This window comes from Gracilinanus agilis, chromosome 2, assembly GCF_016433145.1.
Source record: "Gracilinanus agilis isolate LMUSP501 chromosome 2, AgileGrace, whole genome shotgun sequence".
Taxonomy (NCBI): Eukaryota; Metazoa; Chordata; class Mammalia; order Didelphimorphia; family Didelphidae; genus Gracilinanus; species Gracilinanus agilis.
Genome location: NC_058131.1, coordinates 523,343,536 through 523,368,851, shown reverse-complemented (window position 1 = coordinate 523,368,851; position 25,316 = coordinate 523,343,536). Strand labels below are relative to the sequence as shown.

Sequence of the window (25,316 nt, the reverse complement as noted above, 5' to 3'; positions counted from 1 at the left end):
TGTGGGTTTAGTGTTTCCTGGCAGATAAATATTCTAATGATTAGGCTTATTCTATTCTAATTATTCTGTCAATGAGCCTTCTGAATAAACACATAAATGCGATAAAGGCCTTGCTATGAAGCTATTACTGGGAACTGGCATATTCTAGAATTGCTAAATCTTGGGACTTCAAAATAAAATCACATTTATCCCATAAAGGTGACTATTTTCAGGGGACTATTTCAGGAAATTTTTACCCTATGGGCAAGAAGGCAAGATTGACGTTTCTAACTTCATAGGAACATCATTATCATTACTGCCTTTTGACCTCTTAACAGCCTTTCAGCAGGCATCTTCTTTCAGAATATGGCTTGGATTTGCTGCCCCTCGCTGGCCATCTCCACTGCACTGCTTTGCTTAAACTATCCAGGACAGTTCTGCCTCAGTGTCAGAGCCTTGGCAGGGAAAGGGAAAGTCAGATGGGGGAGGACTGGTCAAACTGAGTGAAAATTCCCCTGTGCATGAGGATAAACATGACCCAGGCACTCTGGTAAAAGTTGGAGGATTAGTGGTGAAGGAGCAATGAGTTATTATTATAACTTCATTCACTTAAATCATTTATTTGATTGGTTCTTCTTACCCCCATAGGGCAGAATTAGGAACAATAGATCAGAATGACAGAGGCAAATTTAGGCTTGGATAGGGAAAAAAATGTTCATAATTTGAATTATACCAAAGTGGAATGGATTCTCTCAGTGTATGTTCTTTCCCACTGGAGGGTTTTAAGGAAAGATTTGAAGACTACTAATTCATCACATTACTTGGTCAGGTATAGTTTGAACTTGGTGCAGTCACTGTCCCTGCTCTTTTTAATTAAGTTCTACTCACAGTACAAGTGTTTGTGAATTCTCAATTAGTCATTCTCTAAGATAGATGAGCTCTAAAGACAGCTGCCCCCTTCCAGTTTCAAAGTCTGTCACCTATGAAAAATTCACAAAGATTCTCAAGCTAAGGAAAGAAAAATGACTGCTCCAAACAACTTGACAGTTTAATACAGTACTGAAATACCTGTCTTCAAAGTACACTCAATATTAGGATATTAGAACCTAACATTGATGCTGGCCACTGGGCAGTCTTCATGTAGCCTCCAGAATTTGAAAGGTTTCCATGAATGCCAAATTAGCACAGAGTTTGTTTTGAACACAAAAATTTTTATTAGCATAAAAAATACATGTCCAGTATCCAACATTAAAACCATGGTATATATATGTACGTAGGTTTTTTCCATTAATTACTAAATGCTCTTATTTCTCAGCTATGCTTTAAAGAATTTGCACTTATGTAAACAAATCTTAACTTACCAAAGAAAGGAAACTTGCAGGTATAGCAAGTAGCTACTGAACACACCAAAAAGTGAGAGATGGGAAATTACAATTCTATCTCGCTGCACTAAGTATTTCTGTAAGAACCTTAGAAATAACGGGAGATGTGGACAAAATATTTCATTTGAGACGAGGTAAGTCATGAAGATGTTTTTAGAAGTAACACTAATGTTGAATGTTGAAGTGAGAATATTAAAATTCCTAGCGAATCCCCTTAGATGTTTGCATAGTTTAGCTTATCTTTAAAAAAATAGAAATAAAAAATTAACAAAAAAACTGTTAGAAAAAGAGGCAGTTATCCAGTACCACTTCAAATCTGAGTACTTAAGTACTTTTCTTATTTAGAAAACAAGCGACATATATAATACTCAACTGAGAGAAAAAAAGAATGTTAAAATTCAGGGCTATGATTTCAAGCTGCCTTTTGGATAGAAAATTAAACAGAGGTAGATGGTTAAACATTAGTGGCCAAGTTATTCTAGTGGCTAACCTTTGCCTTGAAACACATTTTGTCAAGTTTCCACACTTGAAGCCAAGGTGACTTCAGGACTTTCAGGAGAGCAAAAAGGTGTTTTGAAAAGCCAGCTCAAAGACTTAGCAATTAAGTTTTTTCCCTTATATGGAAGAGAGTAAGAATAAACTAGGTTCAAGACTCCTGTTAAGGACACAATTGCTTAAAGCACTATACAGCTAGCTCATGCATTTGTTTTAGCAGGAGAATGAAGCTTACACTTAAGCTTCCCCGGCTTATTTCAAGCTAAGCTCCCACCACCACTCTGGCCAGGTCTAGTCAAAATAGGATTGCAGGGTGCCACGGCGACGGACATCACAGGTCCAGCAATGGAAACCTCCTCCCAATGAATTGGCATTACGAATGTTGACTTTAATTGTTGAAATACCTGCATGAAAAGAGAGACAAATTGAAACAAGTGCTGCATCTTACTAGATTTCAAGTAAGAAAGATAAGAATGAAGATTATATGTTATAGAAATCCTGACTTTGTAAGTCTCCAGTGAAATACATGGTGGCACAGTGGGTAGAGTCCTGGGCCAGGAATGAGGAAGAACTGAATTCAAATCCTATCTCAGACACTATGTGATTCTGGGCAATTCATTCTGTTTGCCTCAGTTTCCTCAACTATAAAAGAGAGATAGCACTTATCTCTCAGGGCTATAGTAATGAGACAATATTTTTAAAAACATTTATCAGGACAGTGTCTAGAATAAGAAAAACACCACCTGACACTTGCCTTTCTCAGAAGATTCAGGAGAGAATGTACACAACCAATATGGAAAGAGATTAATCTTGGCATTTCATTTTATTCTAAAATCTAAACCTTTCCCTTACCTGATATTTAAAATATACATAAAACTTTAAAAGCTCTAAAGTTTTGTTCAATTTTATATTCACAATTCAAATTAGTGTGTGAGGAAAGCCATGGTATAAATATGACTTCTGTGCTAATCAAACATCTTATTAGACAATCAATGACTAAATATCCAATATGTCTTTGGAGCATTAAAAGATGAACTTAAAGAAGATACACATACAAAAACAATAATATGCAACGAGGTGATAAAATTGGCAACAAGTAGAAGATAAATGCGGATTGAAATAATTAGGGAGGGCTTCATTGGATTGGGTCTTGAAGGATGAGAGAAGGCTCTGAATATGCAGAGGGGAAATTAAGTTTATATTCTTCCTGAATCAGTCTATAAGATTCCAAGGATAGGAAGATAGTGATATCTCCTTTGAAAGAAAGATAAAATAACCTTTGGTTGGTAGACTTCAGACTGGTTTAGAAGTTACTTGTTAAACTTCCCATGTAAAAGATTAAAATTATTGGGAATTTTTACATAACAAATTTAAATTTAAAAAATTTGGAATAAAATTAGGAATAATCAACAAGCATTTGTTAAGCACTTACTTATGCAAATACAATCTCCTAAAACTTTTAATCCTTGCTCTCCAGGAGCTTAGATTATATCAAGGGAAATACCACATACAAAATGGGTATAATACACATATACAGGGGGCAGCTAGGCAGCTCAGTGGATTGAGAGCCAGGCCTAAAGAGGTCCTGAGTTCAAATGTGGCCTCAGACACTTCCTGTTAGTCCTTGGACAAGTCACTTCCATTGCTTTGTCCTTACTGTTCTTCTGCCTTGGAACCAATATATAGAATTGATTCTAAGATGGAAGGTAAGAGTTAAAAAAAAAAGCAAACACAACAGAGTAAATACAAGGTAATTTTGGAGAAGAGGTACTAGCAAGGTATCAAACATTTCAGAGAAGAGGCACTTGAACTAAGGCTAAGATAGATATAGACATATAATCCTTACCTTCTGTCTTAGAACCAGCACTAAGTATCAGCTTATCTCCCAAAGCAGAAAAGTGGGAAGGGCCAGGCAAGGGAGGGTAAGTGACTTGCCCAGGGTCACCCAGCAAGGAAGCTTCTGGGACCATATCAGAACCCAGGATCTCCTGTCTCCAGGCCTGGCTCTACCCCCTGGGCCACCCAGCTGCCCCCATGTAAGAAATATTAAGGCCACTTGAGGTAGGCTGTGGAGCCAACCAAGGGAGCAAAGGAGGCAGTGAGGGCCAGGCAGTGCCTGTGTGGCTGGGGAGGTGCCGTAGAAGTGAAATGAACCCGACGTGCTGACTGCAGAGCTTCTGGGGAGGAAGACGACAGACGCCATGGACATCTAAATGGACATGGCCTGGGGCTCAGCCCGGGCTAGAAAGCAAGGCAATAGGTGTAAACGCGGGCATGACCTTCCTCAAGGGAACTCCTCTGGGAAGCCTACCGAATTTGCTGGAGAGGCCACCTACAGCAAGGGAATAGGACCCAGAAAGTGCCGCAGCAATGCCCCCATCTGATCAGAAGGGACAGGAGCCCAGGCGGCAGTGTCCAAGACCCCAAGAGGAAGGAGGATCCCCGAGGACAAGATGGGGAATGGCAGCATCCCTGAGAAGCAGGGCAGGGCAGGACACAAAGAATTGGAGCAGTCTTGGGCTCAATCTAAAATTAGCCGATGAATATGTGGTACCTAAGAAATGTGTGCGGATATATAGTTTTACAAGATTCAAGTCATAAATTGAGTTAGCTGGCTTGGAAATTCAACATTTGATACAGCCTGGATTCCCCAACTCCCTCGTCAGCCAGGCCATTATTCTATTAAATGCCCTTTTAAGACTTCGAAGCTTAGGGATAAACACTCCCAAAGGAAAATACAAAAGAGCCATATGAAGACGTGCGCCCATGCGCACTTTAAAAATTCCTTTCAGAAACATAAATGGCTGGCATTAGCTTCAGAAAATATAAGGAGAAACATTCGCCCAAATCCCAATGATTGGCTGGTTTTTGTTTCCCTTTCCAGCTTAAAGATCTCACAGATATCCTCAGATGACGCTCAATATTCTTGCTCACCCGTCACACATTAAGAAAACTGCATCCTAATAATAAGGCTTATTAAAAGTACATTGACATTTCATTTGGTTTTAAATAAGCTCTTAACGTTTTCACCACTGAAACATATAGTTCATCAATCCACATTACTACCTACAAAGTGGCTATTCCCACACATGAGCTATCAAATGTTCACTGGTGCCTGAAGGGTTTAGAGAACTATAATCTATGAACTTAAATAACTGGTTACTAACAGCAAGTCATATAGATTTGAAGACATGTAATTTTTTAGGTTGAGATCATGAAGGGCAAAATACAATGTTCTCCCACAAAATGTTCCTTGGTACCACTGTTAGAAATAAAATACTACTCTGACCCAGAATGCTGCTTTTTCAGATTTAACTTAACTATTTCATGCATAATTTTAAAAAGAGTTTAACGTATTGAACATACCCAGCTTTTCAAACATTTTTTGAATTGGGATTTCATTGGCATCTACCATAACACGTTTCTCATCCAGCATTAAGACATTCATGGAGAGCCATTTGGATGACATCCAGAGTGGGTGATCTAAAAAGAAGAAAGTCAATAATTATGTCTTAGTACTGTTTTTATTTTCAACTTAAATGAGAGTATTTCAAGAAAAGAGCACAAAAATAAAGTTATAGTGCTTCCATGCAATTCCCTTTCCCTAGGAGACCTTTGTACTTTCCTCATAATCTTTTCATGGATACAAATATGTATCAGTCTTTAGTAATTACACATTTGGATTTCACAATGCTATATTTTAAATGACGTTTTAAACAGATCCCCTCTACTTGTTGGCCAGTTTTCCCTGCTTCTTATTGTAAAAGAAGAAAGTGAGTTCTGAGAACTACTTTTTTGGGAAGCAGGAGGAGATAATTTCCCCTAATTGCTAAATATTGAACTTCATATATATAAATTAAAATCTAGGGTTAATCTCTTTATAGAAAGGAATTCTTACCATCTGGGATGATTGGAGTTGGAGGAGTAACTATAGTCCATCCTGCTTTCTTGAAAAGTTCAATCTAAAAGAAAAATCCAAAAATATTTTATAATTTCTTGCTCCTCTGCTGGCCCTTATCAACAATTCCATGTGAAATGTCATCTCAACATTTCCCATCTTTAACAGTTATTTTTCAAACATTCAGATTATGACTTCTGATTATACAGGCATCATACAAATTTTATGTTACAAAGCAAGGAAAATTTGACCTAATAAGTTTTGAAAGTACTGAGATGATTTATAATGGCTAATTAACATTTTAAATGAATCTGTGCTTGTTAAATATTTCCAGTGCTTTAAAGGACTCAAGAGATCTACATTTAAAAAAGTGGTTCCAAAGATTTATTTTTATTAACCAGTGCCTACCCATAAAATCACAAGAAAGGGCAGCAAGGTGGCTCAATGGATAGAGTCAGGCCTACAGATAGAAAATCCTGGGTTCAAATCTGGCTCATACATTTCCTAGCTCTGTGACCTTGGGCAAGTCATGTAACCCCCATTGCCTAGTCCTTACCACTCATCTGCCTTGGAACCAATATACAGTATTGATTCTAAGATGGAAGATAAGGATTTAAAATTTTTTTTCAAATAAACTAATACAGAGTGAAATAGAATTAGAAGAGCAACATGTACAATGAAATAAATGAACACTAAAAGGATGCTAAACTCTTATTAACTGAAATAACCAATATTGGTCCCAGAGAACAAACAGTGAAACATTTCTCCCCGAATCCAGGTTGAGGCTGGGGACTAGAAGGGAAGAATATTGACTATGTTGCCAGATCTGGTTAATGTATGTATTGGTTGCTTTGACTTACCTGTTATTCTTTGTTATAAAGTAGGGATGGATAGATGCTTTATGTAGTAATGACTATGATGCAAAAAAAAAATCTTTTTTAAAGACGACACATGTATATGTGTGGGCATACATATGGAGGAACTTAAAGCTTTGACAAAAGCAAAAGGCCAGAGTTATCCAATGAAATCTCATGCCACAGTAACATGCATACCATCAGCAATCCAACATTTGAACACAATCAAGAGAAACCTAACTATTCAACAACAGCACTAAATTAGAAACTTCCAGTTCTCACAGAAATGTTATCTGAATGACTATTCTGTCAGCTGCTAGTCAGATTTGCTATTTCCAAGTTCATCTCTCTTACCTGATGACATGGCCGGTCAGGGTTGGAAAGCACAAGACCAGGTCCAATGATATTGAAGGTGGCATCAATATGCATTGGATTGGGGTCTTTAAAGGAGATGATATGCACCCTGTAGTCTGGAGCAAGATGCCTACGCATCCATTCAATGCCCAGGTAATTAGTTACCTGAAAAGATGATAGGAAAATTATCACAATTTGCCACTATAAGTGGATTAATGATTTATGCTGATATACAAGATACACAAGAAAGTACAGCATTCCAGATGCAGTTTTAGTTTTCTCTACCTGGCTTCTCTGTGCAAAAATATCTCTTCCGGCTCGAATGAAGTCAGCAGCATCAAAACACGGCTCATATTCAGTGGTCACAAATTTTCCCTGAGCAGCCAATTTGTGTCTGTCTTCTACAGAATAGATTGGGTAATCCTAACAGGAAAAACAAAACAAAGACTAATCAATACACTAGTTTTAAAAAAGAAAAAACAAGACAACTATGCCAACTGTGAATACTCGGTTTGAACTCAGACTCATTGAGAATCCATTAGTATGATGGTATTTAAGAAATATACTGTGCTACTGGATTCTAAAACTAAAGAAAGGCATGTGAATGGAAGATACGTCCACGTGACAAGGGAAAAAGAATTAAGATAGTCAGCAATTCTCTGATATTCAGAGACAGGTGGTATGATGCCAAGGACAGCAGCTGATTCCTCTTGAGAAAATTCCATAACCATTCATCGATTTATATATTTGGTTAGCCACAACCTTGGAAATTACCAGAATGAAGTCGTTCTGTATCATTACAAACAGAGCTTGCTATGGTCCAAAGACTAAAACTAACAGTATAGAGGATGGGTTTTCTGGGTCCCCTATATTTCAGAAGTCTGAAATTTTGCCAGTTCAGGGTATTCTCTCCAAAAATGCAAAGCAAAACTTCCTTCTCCTTAGGAAGTCTTTGAAAGTTATGAGATAGCCAGTTATCTAGTCTAACCCATACCTGAAAATGAATTTTCACTATAACATACACAACACGTGGCCATCTGGTCTCTGTTTGATGACCTCCAATGAGAGGGGGAAGGAAGCTGCCATCTTACAAAATGGTCCATTCTACTTTTCCATAATTGTAATTGTTAGGAAATTTTTTCTGACAGCCTAAATCTTTTTGCAATCTCCAGCCAGTGCATCTTGTTTTACACTCTGGAGACAGAATAAGAATAATCCTTTACTGACACCCATGACACGACATGACATCTTTGACAATTTTAAAAATACATGAAGATAGCTATTACATGTCTTGAGTCTTTGCTTCTCTAGGTTAAATATTCATTCATTTGCTCTTCTTATGATATGGATTCAATACCCTTCATCTAAGGTCCTCCTCTCTGGCCACTTTCCAGTTTATTAACACCTTCATTAAACTGTGGCACCCAGAATAAAATACAAAACTCCAGATGGGTCTGATTACAGCTGTACAGTGAGACTATCAGTCTCCTTGCTCTCAGAAGCTCTGCCTCTCTAAATGCTGCCCAAGTTCAAATTAGCTTTCTGGGCTGCCATGTCACATTACTGATTCATATTAAGATCATAGTCTACTACCACTCTGACCCTGAACTTCTACAAATTACTTCTAATAATGTCTACCTTATATTGGTAACGTTGATTTTTTGAAACCAAGTGTATGACTTTACATTTAAAACTTATTTTTTTAGCTGCTAAAAGAAAAACATTATTAAATTGAGGGCCATTATTCTAAGGAGACTGACTAGAAAGATACTTTAATGAATTCCATTAAATCCAATCAAATAAAGATGGTTGATAGTATTTCCTGTAATCCCTATCTCCCACAAACTATAGACACTTGTAACTAATTATTTGAAGAGAGAATTTTTATTTTTTTCATCTTTTTAAATTTTCCCCCCATGGTTACATGATTCATGTTGTCTCTCTCCCCTCTTCCCTCCCACTCCCAGAAATGACAAGCAATTCCACTGGGTTATATATGTGTTATCACTTGATACCTATTTCCATATTACTCATTTTTGTAATAGAGTAATCTTTTAAAACCAAAACCCCAAATCATATATCCAAAGAAACAAGTGATAAATCATGTTTTCTTCTGCATTTCTACTCCAATAGTCCTTTCTCTAGTTGTGGATAGCATTCTTTTGAAGAGATGACTTTTAGTGATTGTAAATATCAATTTAGATCTATAGGCCCAAAATGAAAATAGAATCCTCAATCTTTTGACCCAGGTTCAGTTGTAGATAAATCTATTGTTCTGAGTTTTCTAATTCGTGCTAGAAAAATCACTTCAACAATAGCAGTAATCTTACGGACTGCAATTCAGAACCTACTCATAGCTTTAGAATATATTTGTGTTTTATTTCTGATGGTCTATGCAGAAAAAGATACATGAATAAACAGAGTTAGGAAAATACCTGGTCATAAAGCTCATCACCCATTGTGGGCTTAGGAGCAGTTGTCCACTTAGCCCCACGATGGAAATAATCTTTGATAATTGATCTGTATGCGCGATACTCAAAGAAGCGTGCACGCCATGCCATGGGAGCTTCAATGATTTCATTTCCAACCACTATCAGAATATCTCTGGGCATTGCACCATACAAACCTGCAAAGGTCAAAAAGTCTTAATCATAAGAGCAAATTTTCAGAAATAGATTATTCTAAACAACAATTTCCAAGTAAGAAATTTTTAAAGCTCAAATTTATGGTACCAAATTCTCTTACTACACTGTTTCTGCACTGGATAAAATTTGCTGCTGCTATATTATCAAAATCCCAATCCTTAGGGTTCAGCAATACATCAAACATCATCTATTAAGTACCTATTATGTGCCCAGTACTGTGCTAGAAGCTTTTGGGGGTTGAAATACAAAATATGAAATAATCTTTACTCATAAAATTACTTATATTCTAAATGGGAACCTCCAAACCAACAATCAGCCCTGTAGTTCTCTAGATATTTGGGACTAGTTAAAGTACTTCCTGCACCACCAGCAGTCAATGCCTTCACCACACCCACATTTATTCTTTAGATACTTAAGTAACTACAGGTTATCTCCTTCTATAGAAAATAAGGTCCTTCACTAATGCATTGCTTGTAGAGTTGTAATTGTTCCAACCATTCTGGAAAGCAATTTGGAATTATGCCCAAAGGGCTTTAAATGACTGCTTGGCCTTGGATCCAGTCATACCACTGCTGAGTTTATACCCCAAAAAAATAATAAGGAAAAAGACTTGTACAAAAATATTTATAGCCATGCTCTTTGTGGTGGCAAAAAATTGGAAAATATGGGGATGCCCTTCAATTGGGGAATGGCTGAACAAATTGTGATATCTGATGGTGATGGAATACTATTGTGCTCAAAGGAATAATGAACTGGAGGAATTCCATGTGAACTGGAAAGAACTCCAGGATTTGATGCAGAGTGAAAGGAGAAGACTCGGACACTTCCAGCTGTGTGACCTTGGGCAAGTCACTTGACCCCTACTGCCCACCCTTACCACTCCTGGGCCAAGGAGGGTCCCTAGCCCGGATGAAAAAAGGAGGAGGGTTGGGCGTGGGGCTAGCAACCCCACCCTGTAAAAACTACATCTGCTAAAGAAACTGCAACCTAAAGTAGGGGCAGCTGGGCTAGCTCAGTGGATTGAGAGCCAGGCCTAGAGACAAAAGGTCCTAGGTTCAAGTCCGGGCTCAGACACTTCCCAGCTAGGTGACCCTGAGCGACTGTGTGTCCCATTGCCTACTGGTTGTGGCCCTATGCTCCTAGAATGGAGTCCCAGGATAATTTAAAAAAAAAAAAAAAAAAAAAAAAAAAAAAGAAAGGAACAGATCCAGAACATTGTACACAGAGACAGATACACTGTGGCATAATCGAACTTAATGAGCTTATCTACTAGCAGCAATGCAATGATCCAGGACAATTCTGAGGGACTTATGAGAAAGAGCACTATCCACATCCAGAGAAAGAACTGTGGGAGTAGAAACACAGAAGAAACACACTTCCTTAATCACATGGTTTGATGGAGACATGATTGGGGATGTAGACTAAAATGATTACTCTATTACAAATATCAGTAACATGGAAATAGGTCTTGAACAACGATACATGTAAAACCCAGTAGAACTGCTTGTAGGCTATGGGGGGAGGGAGGGGAAGAGTGGAGGGAAAGAATATGAATCATGAAACCATGGAAAAATTTTCTAAATTAATTAATTTAGTTAATTAAAAAAAGAAAATAAGGTCCTTGAAGGCAGAGATTGTTTGATTTCTGTCTTGTATTTCCCAATATCTAGCACAGTGCCTGACACAATAGTTCCTTGAGAAATGCTTGATTATCTGATCCTCAAAATTGTCCTAGCAGCCACACAAAAGCATACCCATTAATCCAAACAAATACCCTGACAATCATAAAATGAGAATGTTAAAATAAGTAGCGGAGAAAGCAGAAGAGGCATAATACAGTGAGTGCAAAGGAGAGGACCATACCTAGCTTTGGCACTACTCATTATTCTGTTTTGAAAATGTGGACTACTAGTTTTTCTACAGTAAGGAGGATTTGCTTACTATAAACTGGTTTCAAAGTTTCAGCCAGGGTAAGCTAATTGGTGTAATGATGACCATAATAATAACATTTCACATTAAATAGTGCTTTATGATTTGCAAAGTGTTTTACATGCATTCTAACAATAACTTAAGGTAGGTTATTTTCTTTTCAATGCATAAGTATTTATTTTCTCTTTCTTCCCTCTTTCTTCCTCCTCATCCCCACAATGGAAAAAAGGAAAGAATGACTAAACCTTTGTAACGAGTATACACAGACCCAAGCAAAACTAATTTTCACCTTGGCCACATCTAAAAGTGTATATATGATTCTGCATATTTAATTTATCACTTCTCCATCAGGAGGTGGGTGGGTAACATTATCATCTTCATTTTTTGAAGGATATAGAGGTTAATATGTGTCTGAGGCAGGATTTGAGCCTGCAGATCTTTCTGACTCCAAGTCTAGCACTCTACTTAAACCAAGCTACCCACTTCCCCCACTGCTTCTTATTGTGCAACAGAAAGTACACTGAAGCTGTCATCAGGAGCTCCATGTCAAGTGTGGACTCTGTTGTTTTCTACCTGTGTTACAACCATGTTAGGCAAGATACTGTAGATAATAGCTATCTTACCTATTTCAAAGGACTTCTGAAAAGAAAATACTCTGGTAAAACTTAAAGCCCTATATAAATACATATAAAATATATTATATAATACATAAATAATATATAACATATGATATATAAATAATACATACATATATAAAGCCTTATCTAAAATAAAAATGTGTTACTATCAAATGAAAAAAGGAAATGTACTTGACCAACAGTTTAGCCACTAACAAACGTTTAACATTAATAAAAAACAACTTTGTACCTGTATCACCTTGGGTGATTTGGGCCACTGTTTCTTCATCTCTGATATGAGGGGATTAGACTGAATGATCCCTAAGTTTGTTCTAGCCTTAACTCTTTCTGCTCCTACAAGGAGAAATGTCTAAAGACTAGAGCTACCTCTTGGTCTCAATAGACATAAGCATTTATATCTTAGAGCTTATGTCATATCTCTGGCAATATAGAAAGGTAATTGCATCAAAAATGACAAATTAGCTTAACCTCATTTCCAGAACTATAAATGAGAATACTAAACATAAGCACAAGAATAATGTAGCAGTGACGTTAGCCAAGAAGGAGACTAATTTCCTAAGGAAGCCTTCCCGGATAAGCTCTTTATCTTAAGGGTGCCCTAGATGTCTAAGAACATGGCTATGTCTACATTTTTTCCTTAAAAAATCATTAACAAGATAAAACAGAAGACTGGCTCAGCAAATATTTGTTTCTATGACTGACTTGTTAATTGTTAGATTAGTCACTCCTAATATATAATTTAAGGGCCACTGATCTAAGGAAAACAAAAAAAAACAATAAATTCCACTTCATGTAATGAAAGAATAATGATTAATGGGATTCACTGGTTCACACACAGGCTAAAGAAATGTATGAAATTAAATATTTGAAGGAATGGCTTTTCAATGATTAAAAATATTAACTCTGATCTTCAGGTTCAATGAAAATAGACTCTCATGTTGAGAATACCTAAAGTTCCACTATGGCTACATCTGTGGCCACGGACAAAGTGGAGATGTTCCTCATGCTTTGCTTTCTATGGGAGGACAAATTAAATGAGAGCTGTAGTTCTTGGAGTGAACATTTCTACAGAACTTTATAGTTTGAAAGGGCCTTTTCTTACAACAACCCCTTGAAGTAGGTGGTACAGATATTATTATCAACCCCTTGAAGTAGGTGGTACAGATATTATTATTATTCCTATTTTATAGATGAAAAAACTAAAGCTCAGAAAGGTCAAAGGGCCTTGACCAGGAAGTTACCATAGTGAGGAAGCAGAGGAGCCAGGACTCAAACTCGATCATCCATCTTCTAAATCCAGCCCCCCTTTCCATTATGCCTCCATAAAACATCTTTGAATTGGAATGGCCATAAAAATATTGATCCCCTAAAAGTTCTCAGCATTTTTCATTGCTCCAAACTGTTTCTAAATTAGTCTGGAATATGCAAAAATCACTAGAATAGGAAGGAATTTCCAGAAGGTCATCTTTGCCTTCCCTCTAAGCCAGTGATTCCCAAAGTGGGTGCCACTGCTCCCTGGTGGGTGCTGCAGTGATCCAGTGGGGCAGTGATGGCCACAGGTGCATTTATCTTTCCTATTAATTGCTATTAAAATTTTTAAAAATTAATTTCCAGGGGCGCTAAGTAATATTTTTTCTGGAAAGGGGGCGGTAGGCCAAAAAAGTTTGAGAACCACTGCTATAAGCAATGGTCAGAAACTTCATGAACTATGTCAACTACAGGATCCCACTCACCTGTAGACTCAAAATCTGGTGTTTTGTACTTGAAAGACCAATCAATGGGATCAGGTCTCTTAACCGTCACTCCTTCCATTTTCAAAATATTGCACATTTCTTCAATTTCAGCAACAGCCTTTTTCAAATGATCCTTGGGAAAATAATGGCCTCCATGCTGCTGGTAAAATGGCCAATACTTTTCATATGTGTTAGCCTAGAAATAAAAGAAAGCAGATCAATTCCTAGGGAAGAAAAATGTAACTCATGATGAACAGGGAGCAACGTGCCACTTTATATAACAAAATTTAATTGTGACAGCTTTCCTGATCTTATGTTTGGTGTTATCTTCTTTATGTTTGAGATATTATTATATCTTATCATCCACAGCATGGTATTAAGATAGACTCCAAAATACTCTTGGCCAATTTATACAATGTTTTATAGGCACAAACTAAAGTGGTTATTAGGCTTGGGGCAGCTAGGTGGCTCAGTAGATGGTGGATCAGGCTTGGAATTAGGAGGACCTGGGTTCAAATCTGGTATCAAACACTTTGCAGCTGTGTGGCCCTGGGCAAGCCATTTAACCCGTTTGCCTAAGAGGGAAAAAAAGTGTTTATAAGTCTTGGAGAAATCTAAGAAGAGAATGGAGACCAAATAAGAACATAAACATCACCATGCTAAGCCCAACTCGGGGGCCATCCAGCTCAAGTGTTCTGCCATCAAAGGATTTAATAGGATTGTATGAATCTCTCAAGATAAAATTGTTTTCTTCAATGACAGGGCAGTGGACAAGTTACTGAGGGGTCAAGGTAGGTGGGAGGGCATGAATATGCCTACTATTCCCCTCCATGTGTTGCCAGGTAAGGAAGGTTGGATTTGAAGCAAGAGGACCTGGTGTCAAGAAAGACTTTGGACAAGTGACTTCACCATCTTTCTGAATCTGTTTGCTCATCTGTAAAATTAAGGGAGCTGGACTAGATAGCCTTTAAAATCCACTCTGGCTTTAAAAATACAATTCTATAAAATCATACTACATGGCTGTGTATGTAAGTCCTTCTTAAAGCTAATTGTTTTTGGTTTTTATCATCTCATGGAGCTACTAAGGTCCTTACTACTGATTATAAAAAAGTAGGGCTTTTTGTATTTGTACTTAACTTATCCTTCCCAAGCTTCAACAAATTATCTTCTAGTTCTAACATTTCATTCTTTTGATGACCATTTACACCCTTTATATACATCTGGAATATTCCTTCACACTGTGTCTACCTATGTACACACTGTTCCAGCCCCACAAAGGCTGTGGAGAAGAACTATGCCTTATGCACACTTTTCTTCTTCTCCATCTCCCAGCACTTAGCACAGGGCTCTGCACAAAGAACCAAGTGCTTAATTAACTCAATCATGATTTTATAGACTTTAGTCATACCCTTCCAAATCAATGACTGTGGATGTTGCTCCTGGTCTCTTGATGTGCAATGCACGATCCATCTAAGTTACCTTTCTGAAACATCTTCTAGCTCTGTTGCTTCAGCTTCACTGACCAAAAAATGCACAACATTCCAGATGTAGGCAAATTGCGGTTTTGTATGAGGCACTATCTTGTGGCTCCTTAATGCCAGTGGCATAAAATTTGAAACCCTTTAGCCCTGGTATTCAAAGCCTTCTACCATTTGACTGACTCAAACTCCCTTTTTAGATTGATTTCATTTTACTCCCCTCACATATGACCCATTCCAAGCAAATTCCTCACCTGTTCCCCAAACTGTATTCTATTTTCCACTTCCTTGTTTCTGTATAGGTTGTGCCCTGTGGCTGGCCTGGACTGCTTTCCTTGCCTATTGGAACCTCTATCTCTCTTCAAAGCAGGGGCCAAGCATGAGACCTTTGCCGATACCCTTACTTTATGGGCAGGCTGGACTAGAGCCTGGATGGCACAAATGCTGGGTTCCCATCAGATGGGATCTCAGATGGGAAAACGTGGTTGGAAAAAAGATCTCCACAGTGGGGCCCACAAGAGGGCCTGGCATCATCCTCTTGACCACTAATGTCTTAAACCATGGCTACTTGCCACCATCTTGGGGACTGACCAAACCATAGAGACCATTACTGCCACAAACAATCTCTATGAAGGCAAAACAATGGGAACAAAAGTGACTCAGGCTCATGGTGACTCCATCCAAAACCTAGCCATGTCCACTGGGGTGTTAAGTAGTGAGTTAATTGCAGCCTCTTCCACCAAGGAGGAAACTCATGCCGTGGCAGCTAACAAAAAGGAATAATAAATTACTCTTTCTAGTCCTTTCAGACATGCTGGTGCTACAGCACCCATTCACATTTTCCTTCTTTTCATGCCAAGCACATCTCTCACAGGCCACAGCCAAAGGACAAGCAGACTTTTAAACGTCAGCCAAGCCTACGGTAGAATGGGCTGCTGCCTGCCATGCTCAACCACAAGACACCATCCTGGGAAATGTTTTTCATGTGTTATTCTGCACGGGGTGGAATTTTCCTAGGTAGACATGAAGCAAACTGCTCACAGAGAGAGAATTGTTTGAACAAGTGTGAGGGTTACTGGGTAAAGCTGTATTTGAAAATCAGTTGGACAAGGTCCAGATGCTTATGATATAATATTTTTTCCAAGAGTTAGAAACTATTTGCACTCCACTCCACCACGAACCAGCTCAATTACTTTACAATCATTTACTCAGCGTCTGCGGGATAAGGAACACCATTTTACGTGCTCAGCACACAGTACTTTTAATAGAGGACAGTGAGAACAGAAAAGCTGTCCTTGTTACTGAGCTCTCAATTTAGGGCTTTTAGAGTACTAAGATTTTCTGCATCGCTAGCCAAGTCAAAGTTAAAGAGCTATTTACTGTCCCTGGAAATTTAAGGAACTTAAGCAGATGTTCTGTTTCTTATTTACCCAGCTGGAAACTGAGCTAATTTTAACCTTGTGACTTTTAAAATACCTTTGTATTTATACTGAATCTTTCACCCTCCCACCCCCCTCACCCAAAGCTTCCTTTATCCAAGCAATGTGGTAAATGGCTCTAAAATCAGGAGACTTGGATTCAAATCCTAGGCACTTAACCTCATTAGGCCTCAGTTTCCTCATTTGTAAAGCAAAGGAATAGATTGGAGATGGTCTCTGAGGTGCCTCCAAGCCTGATGTATGGTCTTATTAACAAGTATTCATATTTTTCAGAATAAATCATATTGGTAATAACAATAGGAATATTATGTATGTGTGTGGTTCTATGTGTATGTATATCTCTGGCCATCTTCTTGTCTCTAATTTTCTTGGCACTTACTCCATGCGAGACCTTTTACTATATTGTTTTATATACTCTCCTACACAATTTAACACTTTGTTGCATCTTATATTGTTAACTAAATATTTCATGTGCACACTCCAATTAGGTAGTCTTTGAGGAGAAGGAATTAGATGTCTTGTGAATCTAAACAGTGTTAGATTCAAAACAAGAGCTTTAAAAAAGTAACTACTTATGGATTAATTTCTTGTCCTTTGTACAAAAGGATGACACAACTCACCCATCACCTCTAAGTCATGCTATTTGTTTTTCTTTTTCTAAAACCCTTACCTTCCATCTTAGAATCAATCCTGTATATTGACTTGCCCAGGGTCACCCAGCTAGGACATGTCTGAGGCCACATTTGAAGCCAGGACCTCCTGTCTCTGGGCCTGACTCTCTGTCTATTGAACCAGCTAGTTGCCCCTTTGTTTTTCTAATAGTAAGGACATGGCTGGTATTCTCTTGATCCTTCTTTTCTCTTTATCTAACCGCTACCACCTTAGGGCTAGCTGAGGTGAGAAATCAAGCACTTTTTGTTTTTAAATCCATAGCCTTGGTCTCCTGAGCACCATGTTCCAGCTCAGTGATGGTGAACCTTTCAGAGACTGTGCCTGGCCCCTCCCCACCACATGCTGGGTACTCCCTGCCCCACCTCCTTACCCCACACAGGGGAGGGAGGAAGTGGCTAATACTCCCCTCCAGCTCTGCCACCTTACCCTCTGTGAGCTCCCATTGGGCTGATGGGCAGAGGGGCGGGGGATGTGAAAAAATGCCATCAGGCATGGTGAAGAGGGGGAGGGAACCGCCCCACCTGAGTTCCTCTATCTTTCTAGTAATAAACTCTGGGGCGGGCAGCCGTGTGCCCACAGAGAGCACTTTGTGTGCCATCTTTGGCACCCATTCCATAGGTTTGCCATCACTGCTCTAGCTAATATAGTAATTAACAAAATAATTACTTTTATTAATAACAATCCAAGCAATGTAACACTGTAATGAATTAGACAATAACATCTGAACTGTTGAGTTAAAACAAGATTTCTGTTCTAAAAATGCATTTTGTGCTTAAGATCTTTAAAAATGACTTTCACTTGTTAATTCCTTTTACATTTTTTTTTAAACCCATACCTTCCATCTTGGAGTCAATACTGTATATTGGCTCCAAGGCAGAAGAGTGGTAAGGGTAGGCAATGGGGGTCAAGTCTTGCCCAGGGTCATACAGCTGGTGTCTGAGGCCAGATTTGAATCTAGGACCTCCCGTCTCTAGGCCTGGCTCTCAATCCACTGAGCTACTCAGCTGCCCCCTCCTTTTACTTTCATCATCTTTTAAGGTAGGGACAGAGAAGTATTTACCTTCATTTTATGGGTGCAGAAAGCAAGACCAGGAACTAGGAAGTAACTTACCCAAGGACACAAAGCTAATTAGTCAAAGAACTAAGACTAGACATCCAATAAATACTTGAAAACTGGCCAACTCAAGTCTCCTGACCTCCAACCCAGTACTCTTTCCATCAGACCATGAAACTTCATTGTGAACTGTCTAAGGTTAAAAAGCAAATGAGAACAGAGACTGTAACAAAATTTGACTATTCTGATTCCAAATGAGATCATATGGCACATGACTACAGTCAGCATTTTCAAAGATGATAAAAAACAAAACATGTCTGAGTTTATTTTTTTCTGAGTTTTACCTAACAGAAATGTGCTAGGAGATGGAATAGCTTCCCTATGTAGGAGAATGCAAAGGAATACACACACACACACACACACACACACACACACACACACACACACACACACAAGTTGATGGAGGAAACAAGGATCCTAAAATCAAATGAGTGCAGTAGAATGCCCTTTCCAAAATTTATTCTTTTGGTATGTCAGAATCATAGGCCATTTGTGGAAGCCTGAGAGTATTAGAATGAAAAGGGAATATTACTTTGGCCAGACATCAAGTTGTAACAATTCCTACCCTTCCTCAGTTCAAGTCCTGCCTCCTTCATGAAGATTTCTCTGACCACCCTAACTTCCAGGGATCACAATACCTTGAATTCCAAAGGCTCTTAAAACTTAAACAAATAAACTTTCTATTTAGCTGAGTAATAAATACAAAGTAGGCCAGGCTCTTTACACATCTATTTTGTTTCCCCACTTAGAGAATAAAGGATATAAGTACACAGTAGGTGCTGTTTGTTGATCACCATGTTCCTTTTCATAACATCGCTAGCTTCTCTTATAGCAAAATTTTACATGAGAAGACTAAATGCCTCTTGACCCAGGGATCCCACTCATTCAATCAACATTTATTAAGCACCCACTATGTGCCATGAGACATCTGCTCAAACACAAAGGATAGAGAAGAAAAAAAAAAAACAGTCCCTGTCCTCAAGGAGTTTACAATCCAATTTAGCTCCTGGGCATAATCCCAAGGAGGCAAAAATACTGAAGGGGCTGAAGTATTCCATAATAGGCTCTGCAACACTTTTTGTGGTAGCAAGGAACTAGAAATAAAGTGGGTATTCAGTGCTGGTGGGATAACCACATAAGCCACGTTTTATGAATGTAATGGAACATTTTGTAGAAAGCAATAATCTGATTGATTCAGAGATATGGATAATGCAACACATGAATGAAAATATCAAAGTTCTAGGATCATAGAGCCCTCAGTAGTCATCTAGTCCACCCCATCATTTAACAGATGTGAGGAAAGTAAGGCCCAGAGAAGCCACGTGACTGACTCAAGGCTATCCAAATCAGGGATACAAACCCACCAGAGCTTCAGCCTCTGCACCTGGGGCTTTCCTCACCTCCCACCCCGATGCTCAGCTCTGCATCTGTGGGCAGCCTATGTCCCAGGGGGCATGCAGGGCACAACTGTTGCCAGATGTGAGTATGAGGTAGGAAAGAGTAGAGAGATTTGTCCACCTCCTCCACATCCTGGCCCACAACCCTGCTAATGTAATAGAAACATGAGTGATGATCCCAGAGAACAGATAAATGAGGCACTCTTCTTGGCAGAGAGGGAGGAAACTATGATGGCAGAATACTGAGTATCCTGTCATGTATGGCCTCTGTACGGGTTGGTTTTTACTTTACTGTTCTGACTCATTACAAAGAAGAAATGAATTTGAAGGGGAATGTGAATAGGTCCATAAATTATTGTGATATAAAAACAAAAGATAAAAAGATTTTTTTTTGTAAACCAAGAGATATTAGGTTCTGGGTTTGGCAGGCAGGAGACATGGGGTCAAATCCCGAATCTGACACACTAGCTCTGTAATCATGGACAAGTCACTTCCTCTCTTAAATTTCAGTTTCTATAAATGTAAAAATAAGGGGGCTGGATTAAAAGACCTCTTCAGGATGTTATGAAACTATGACCTACTTGGAAATAAACAATGTTCCCCTTTTTCTGATAAAGGCTAACACATACTCTCTGTCTGTCTGAGATCTATGTACATGTTGTTTCCCTTGATAAAATGTAAGCTCCCAGAGGGCAGGGAACGTTACATTTTTTCAGTTGTATCCCCAGTCCCAAGCACAGTATCTAGCACAGAGCCAGGGTTTAACAAATGCTTATTACTTGGTTAAAAGGTCTAAGCTAAACTAAAAGCCCCAGTAATGGTTATTCTTTCTATTTACAAAGAAACAAGAAATGCTCATTCAGTTTGGAAATTACAGTTAAGGAAATAAAAATTCATCCAATTACAGAAAAACTTCCCAACAATTACAACTTGTTGAAAAATAGAATGGTTTGCTTAAGAAGGTAACAGGGCTGGGGCAGCTAGGTGGTACAGTGAAGACAGTGCCAGACTTGGGTTTAAATCTGGCCTCAGTCACTTTCTAGCTGTGTGACCCTGGGCAAGTCCTTAATCCCAATTGCTTAGCCCTTGCCCTTCTGTCTTGGAGTTGTTACAAGGACAGAAAGTAAGGGTAAAAACAAAAGGTAATGGGGTTATTCTTCACTGGGCATATTCAAAAAAAAGCTGGCTTCCAAAGTGCAAGGTATGTGCTGTGGAGTTTCCTGCTTATGTAGGGGGTTAGATAAGATAACTTCTGAGGTCCTGTCCCCTTCTGAGATTCTGTGGATTTGTCTTCAGAGAGACAGAAGTATAGTATGGCTAGGGGTAAAAAGTTTCCTCTCTCCTTCATGCTATACCATGAGAATAAATAAGAGCCCATATGTTCACTTCTCCCAGAAGACAAGGAGCTTCCATTTCAATCCCCCACCTGTTACCTCTCCTCTCACAAATCTAGATCTTTCTAATAGTCACATGTGAACATAAATTCTAATTTTTAAAACAAAGTAAAATTCTTCAAAGGAATGAGTATAAACTTACTACCAAAATCTAGAATTTCTTTATAGGCACTCTCACCACCAATGCAACTGCAGGTTGCAATCTTGCTTTGAGTGTTATCATGGTAAAAAAAAAAAAAATCACCGTAAAGTCAATGTGGTGATATGACTCCACACCTTACTGGACTGCTCCTTAGATGTCAGACCTACAGGGTCTATGGCTAGACCCAAACTCAAAGCTTTTCTAGCTTGGTAGGACCCAGCAGAACCTGTGCTCCAATGGCAGCTCCTAGGAACCCAAGGTTACCTCCCACACCAAGAGAAAGCATCAAGAGTAAGACTTTGATGGACGAAAATAATAATCTGAAAAATTAAGCATATTTTCTCCTAGAAATCTAGGGGTTTGTCCATAAGACTTTACAATATTGTCTAAAGTGTGTTGACAAGTCCAAGTGTTGAGAAGAGGGGACCAGGGGCTAGAAAGGGTCAAGACAAGAAAAGAGAAAAGGAAGAAAATGAAAGAAAGAAGGAAAAGAAAGGAAGAGAGGAGGAGGGAAAAGAGAAGGGGAAGAAGGAAGAAAGATAGTGGCTGGAATAATTGCATGGATAGGATAATGAACTTAGATTCAGGAAGACATGGATTCAAATCCTGCCTGAGACACTTGCTAGCTGTGTGACCTGTGAGTCATTTAACTTCTCTGTATGTTTCCTTATATATAAATTAGAGTTGGTTTCTATGGCTTCTAAGATCCCTTCCATCTCTGAGTTTGATTCGCATGGTGACTGAGCTCTAAGTCAGTGATGTGGCTGCTATGTATTTCTCCATCTTCCAATTACCCACCAAAATAAGAATCAAATAAGTCTCAAAATCATGAGATGTTCATTGTTTGAAGGGACCTTAGATCTCTAGCTCAACACCTTCATGCTATAGATGAGGAAACCAAGAGCCAAAAAGGTCAAGCAACTTGCTCATATAGGGCCACTTAAGCAAAGAGTGGCAGATTCAAGCCTATAACCCAGGACAGTGACCAGTAGGCAGTCCACCATCCTGAGACCTATAAGGCAAACAAAAGATAGCTTAAAGATGGTTAGTAGGGGGGGGGGGGCAGCTAGGTGGCACAATGGATAGAGAGCCAGGCCTGGAGTTAGGAGGTCCTGGGTTCAAATCTGGTCTCAGACACTTCCAAGCTATGTGAGCCTGGGCAAGTCATTTAAACCCTATTGCCTAGCCCTTACTGCTCTTCTGCCTTGGAACCAATAAACAGTATTGATTCTAAGGTGGAAAGTAAGGGATTTAAAAAAGAGAGAGGCAAGGGAAAGGAGGGAGGGAGATAATTTGGATCTTATAATTTTGGAAAATGTATGTTGAAAATTGTTATTATATGTAATTGGGAAAACAAAATATCTCTGAATTTAAAAAAAGATGGTTACTGCTTTCTAGATTCACTTCCAAACTGGCAACTAAGTTGATTTAATGGGTCTTAGCAGCTTGAAGTTACATAAACTGAAAAGCAGCATAACTTTTGCTAGACTGATGCTGAGAGCACTGGATTTCTTGCGTAGGAAAATCTGCTTATCTGATTTTGTGATTTCATACCTCAGGCAGCATCTACAATATAAAATTTACACCTTCAATTGCATACAGGAAATGCTAGAGCGAGACACCTAAAAATGTGTCCCAAACAGACATGCAAACATATGGAGCATGCACACACCATAAAAGCACACACAGATCTTACCTTAACTTCCACAGTGAATGGTGGAACACAGGCATTTTCAGCTCTGCCTACAATCACCTCCTCAAGTGGGTCCCATTCATTATAGGAGGAGACAGGGCAGTCCTTAGGAACAGGATCTGTGACTTTGTCATCAGCAGCAAAGGAGTTTCTGGAGGCTGCTGCGGCCTGGGTGCTCTGGAAAGTTCGCTGCACCCATCCTGTAAAGACTCTTCCCAGCTTCCAGGAGGAAAAAATGAACATTATTCCATATGCACATCTGTTCTATTCTGGGGATTGCACAAAGTGTCTGCCTGTTTATTATTCCTCAGAAGGCCCTATTTTTACTCGGGTAACCCTCACACTTCAGATGTCTTCCCTTAGCTCTTCCCTCCACTCAGAACAGTGTCCCTCCACAGTTTCCCTTAAAATCAATCTTTTCAAGGTCCAGCTTGGTGCTCTGCCACCTGCTCTCCGGATTCCCCTTCTCCCAATTCTCTCAAGTCACTCTGTTTAACCTCTCCTTAACCTGGCCATTTGACCATATCCTGACTTCTGTTCCAGCTTTTCACCTACAGCTTTCTCTCCAAACTAACGAAGGCTTCTTGAAGGCAGGGCCTTAGTCACTTCCCAACATTTCATTCCCAGCACCACCCACCGAGTGAATGCTTACTGTTTGGCACTGCCTGGAATGCGAGTGGGAAAACCACAACGCTATCTATCCTCTGCTCTCTGCCACTAAAAGGTTATCAATAATAAGTTTCTTCCGCAAAAGAAACCGTAGTGATGGCATTTCAAAAAGGCATTCTTCTCTCCCGTGATAAACGGCTCCAATCCCCCATTTCTCATCCCTGAAATACTTCCCCGTCTTTGCCACATTGTCTGCGTCTTTCAGGACTGCCCATACTTTGGAAAACAGAATTAAGATGAAGTCGGGGCACATACTGATATGGGAAAGTGGGGAGATCAAATAAAATTCTAAATTACCGAGCCTCCAAGGGACCACAAGAAAGTTACACCCCTGAGTCTGCCCAGGGAGCTGGACAGCCCCACCGCCGGGCTCTGGCGGCAGGAGGGTCGGGGACTCCCGACAGCAGGAGGGGGAGAAGGGCAGCTGTTCCCCCGCCAGCTGCTGGGCGGGGTCTGAGCTATTCCTGTTCCACGAGAGAGCCACGGGGCATGGCTGGGGACCGGGTGCTAGAACGCCCGGGCTCCCCTCTTCTCTTCCAAATCCATTTTGCACTCGAGTAATGAGTCTCCCGACGCTCCGCTCCCAGAGCCCGCAGCCGCGCCGTCCCGCCCCCACCCCAGGAGCCAGCCTGGCCAGTGCCCGTTGTAGGAGGCGGGAACACAGAAAGACGCGGAGCGCATCCCCCTTCCACCACCCCTCACCCCCCCACCCTGGCCCTGTGGGGAATGCGGGTGTGAACCTGTCCCGTGTGGGGAGCCGAGGCAACGCCCCCGCGCCTCGGAGGGGAGCCGAGGGAGGTACGCACCCGAGACCCGATGTAATGCACCGCCTCAGCCCCCCGGCTCCCGCCGCGCAGGCACCGAACCCGCAGCATCTCCCCGCCCGCAGCTGGTCCGCGATCGCAATGGTTTCCGCTGGGACGCCTGATTCGCACCCGCACTACACGCCGGCGACACGCCTCGAACCCGCGCCCCGCTCTAGCCGAGCCTTATATAAAAGTCACCCCCCTCGCTCCCTCCCCCAGGCGCTGTCCATTGGCTGCCGGGAACAGGTGGTGGGGCCCCACGCGCCGCCGAAAGGTCAGGGGGCGGGCCCCGGCCCCGAATTAGGCAGTGGTGCGGGGGTCCGCGGGCCAAACTAGCGACGCTTTCCCTTTTTTAGCTTTTCCCGAGGCCGTCCATGAAAGTCCATCCTCCCGCGGCTTTCTGCTGACCAAGGGAAGTAAAGCTTGTCCGTTTGGGGGGAGGAGGAGCAAAGGGAAGGACAGGAGGAAGGGGCTTCGAGATGTAGCCCACCACATCCCATTGCACTCCATTACATTATGTTACGTGTCATTTGGTCATACATATTTAATGAAAACATATTACGGACTCCATTTATAATGTAACATTGAATTGCAAAGATGTGCAC

At 40.1% G+C, this 25,316-nt stretch overlaps 2 protein-coding genes across 2 annotated transcripts in view; one reads left to right on the top strand and one right to left on the bottom strand.

Annotated features, from left to right (window-relative positions):
* LOC123237877 (sodium/nucleoside cotransporter 1-like) overlaps positions 1–25,316 on the top strand; it is a 112,533-nt gene that overhangs the window by 48,399 nt on the left and 38,818 nt on the right. The window lies entirely within an intron of this gene.
* GATM (glycine amidinotransferase) lies at positions 1,172–24,850 on the bottom strand. Its single transcript, XM_044665073.1, has 9 exons — positions 24,712–24,850; positions 23,240–23,455; positions 13,908–14,103; positions 9,398–9,588; positions 7,248–7,385; positions 6,963–7,127; positions 5,755–5,818; positions 5,223–5,339; positions 1,172–2,260 (listed from the first exon to the last, which is right to left on the bottom strand). The coding sequence occupies exons 1-9, from the start codon at positions 24,778–24,780 to the stop codon at positions 2,148–2,150; spliced, it is 1,269 nt and encodes a 422-aa protein (XP_044521008.1). The 5' UTR covers positions 24,781–24,850; the 3' UTR covers positions 1,172–2,147.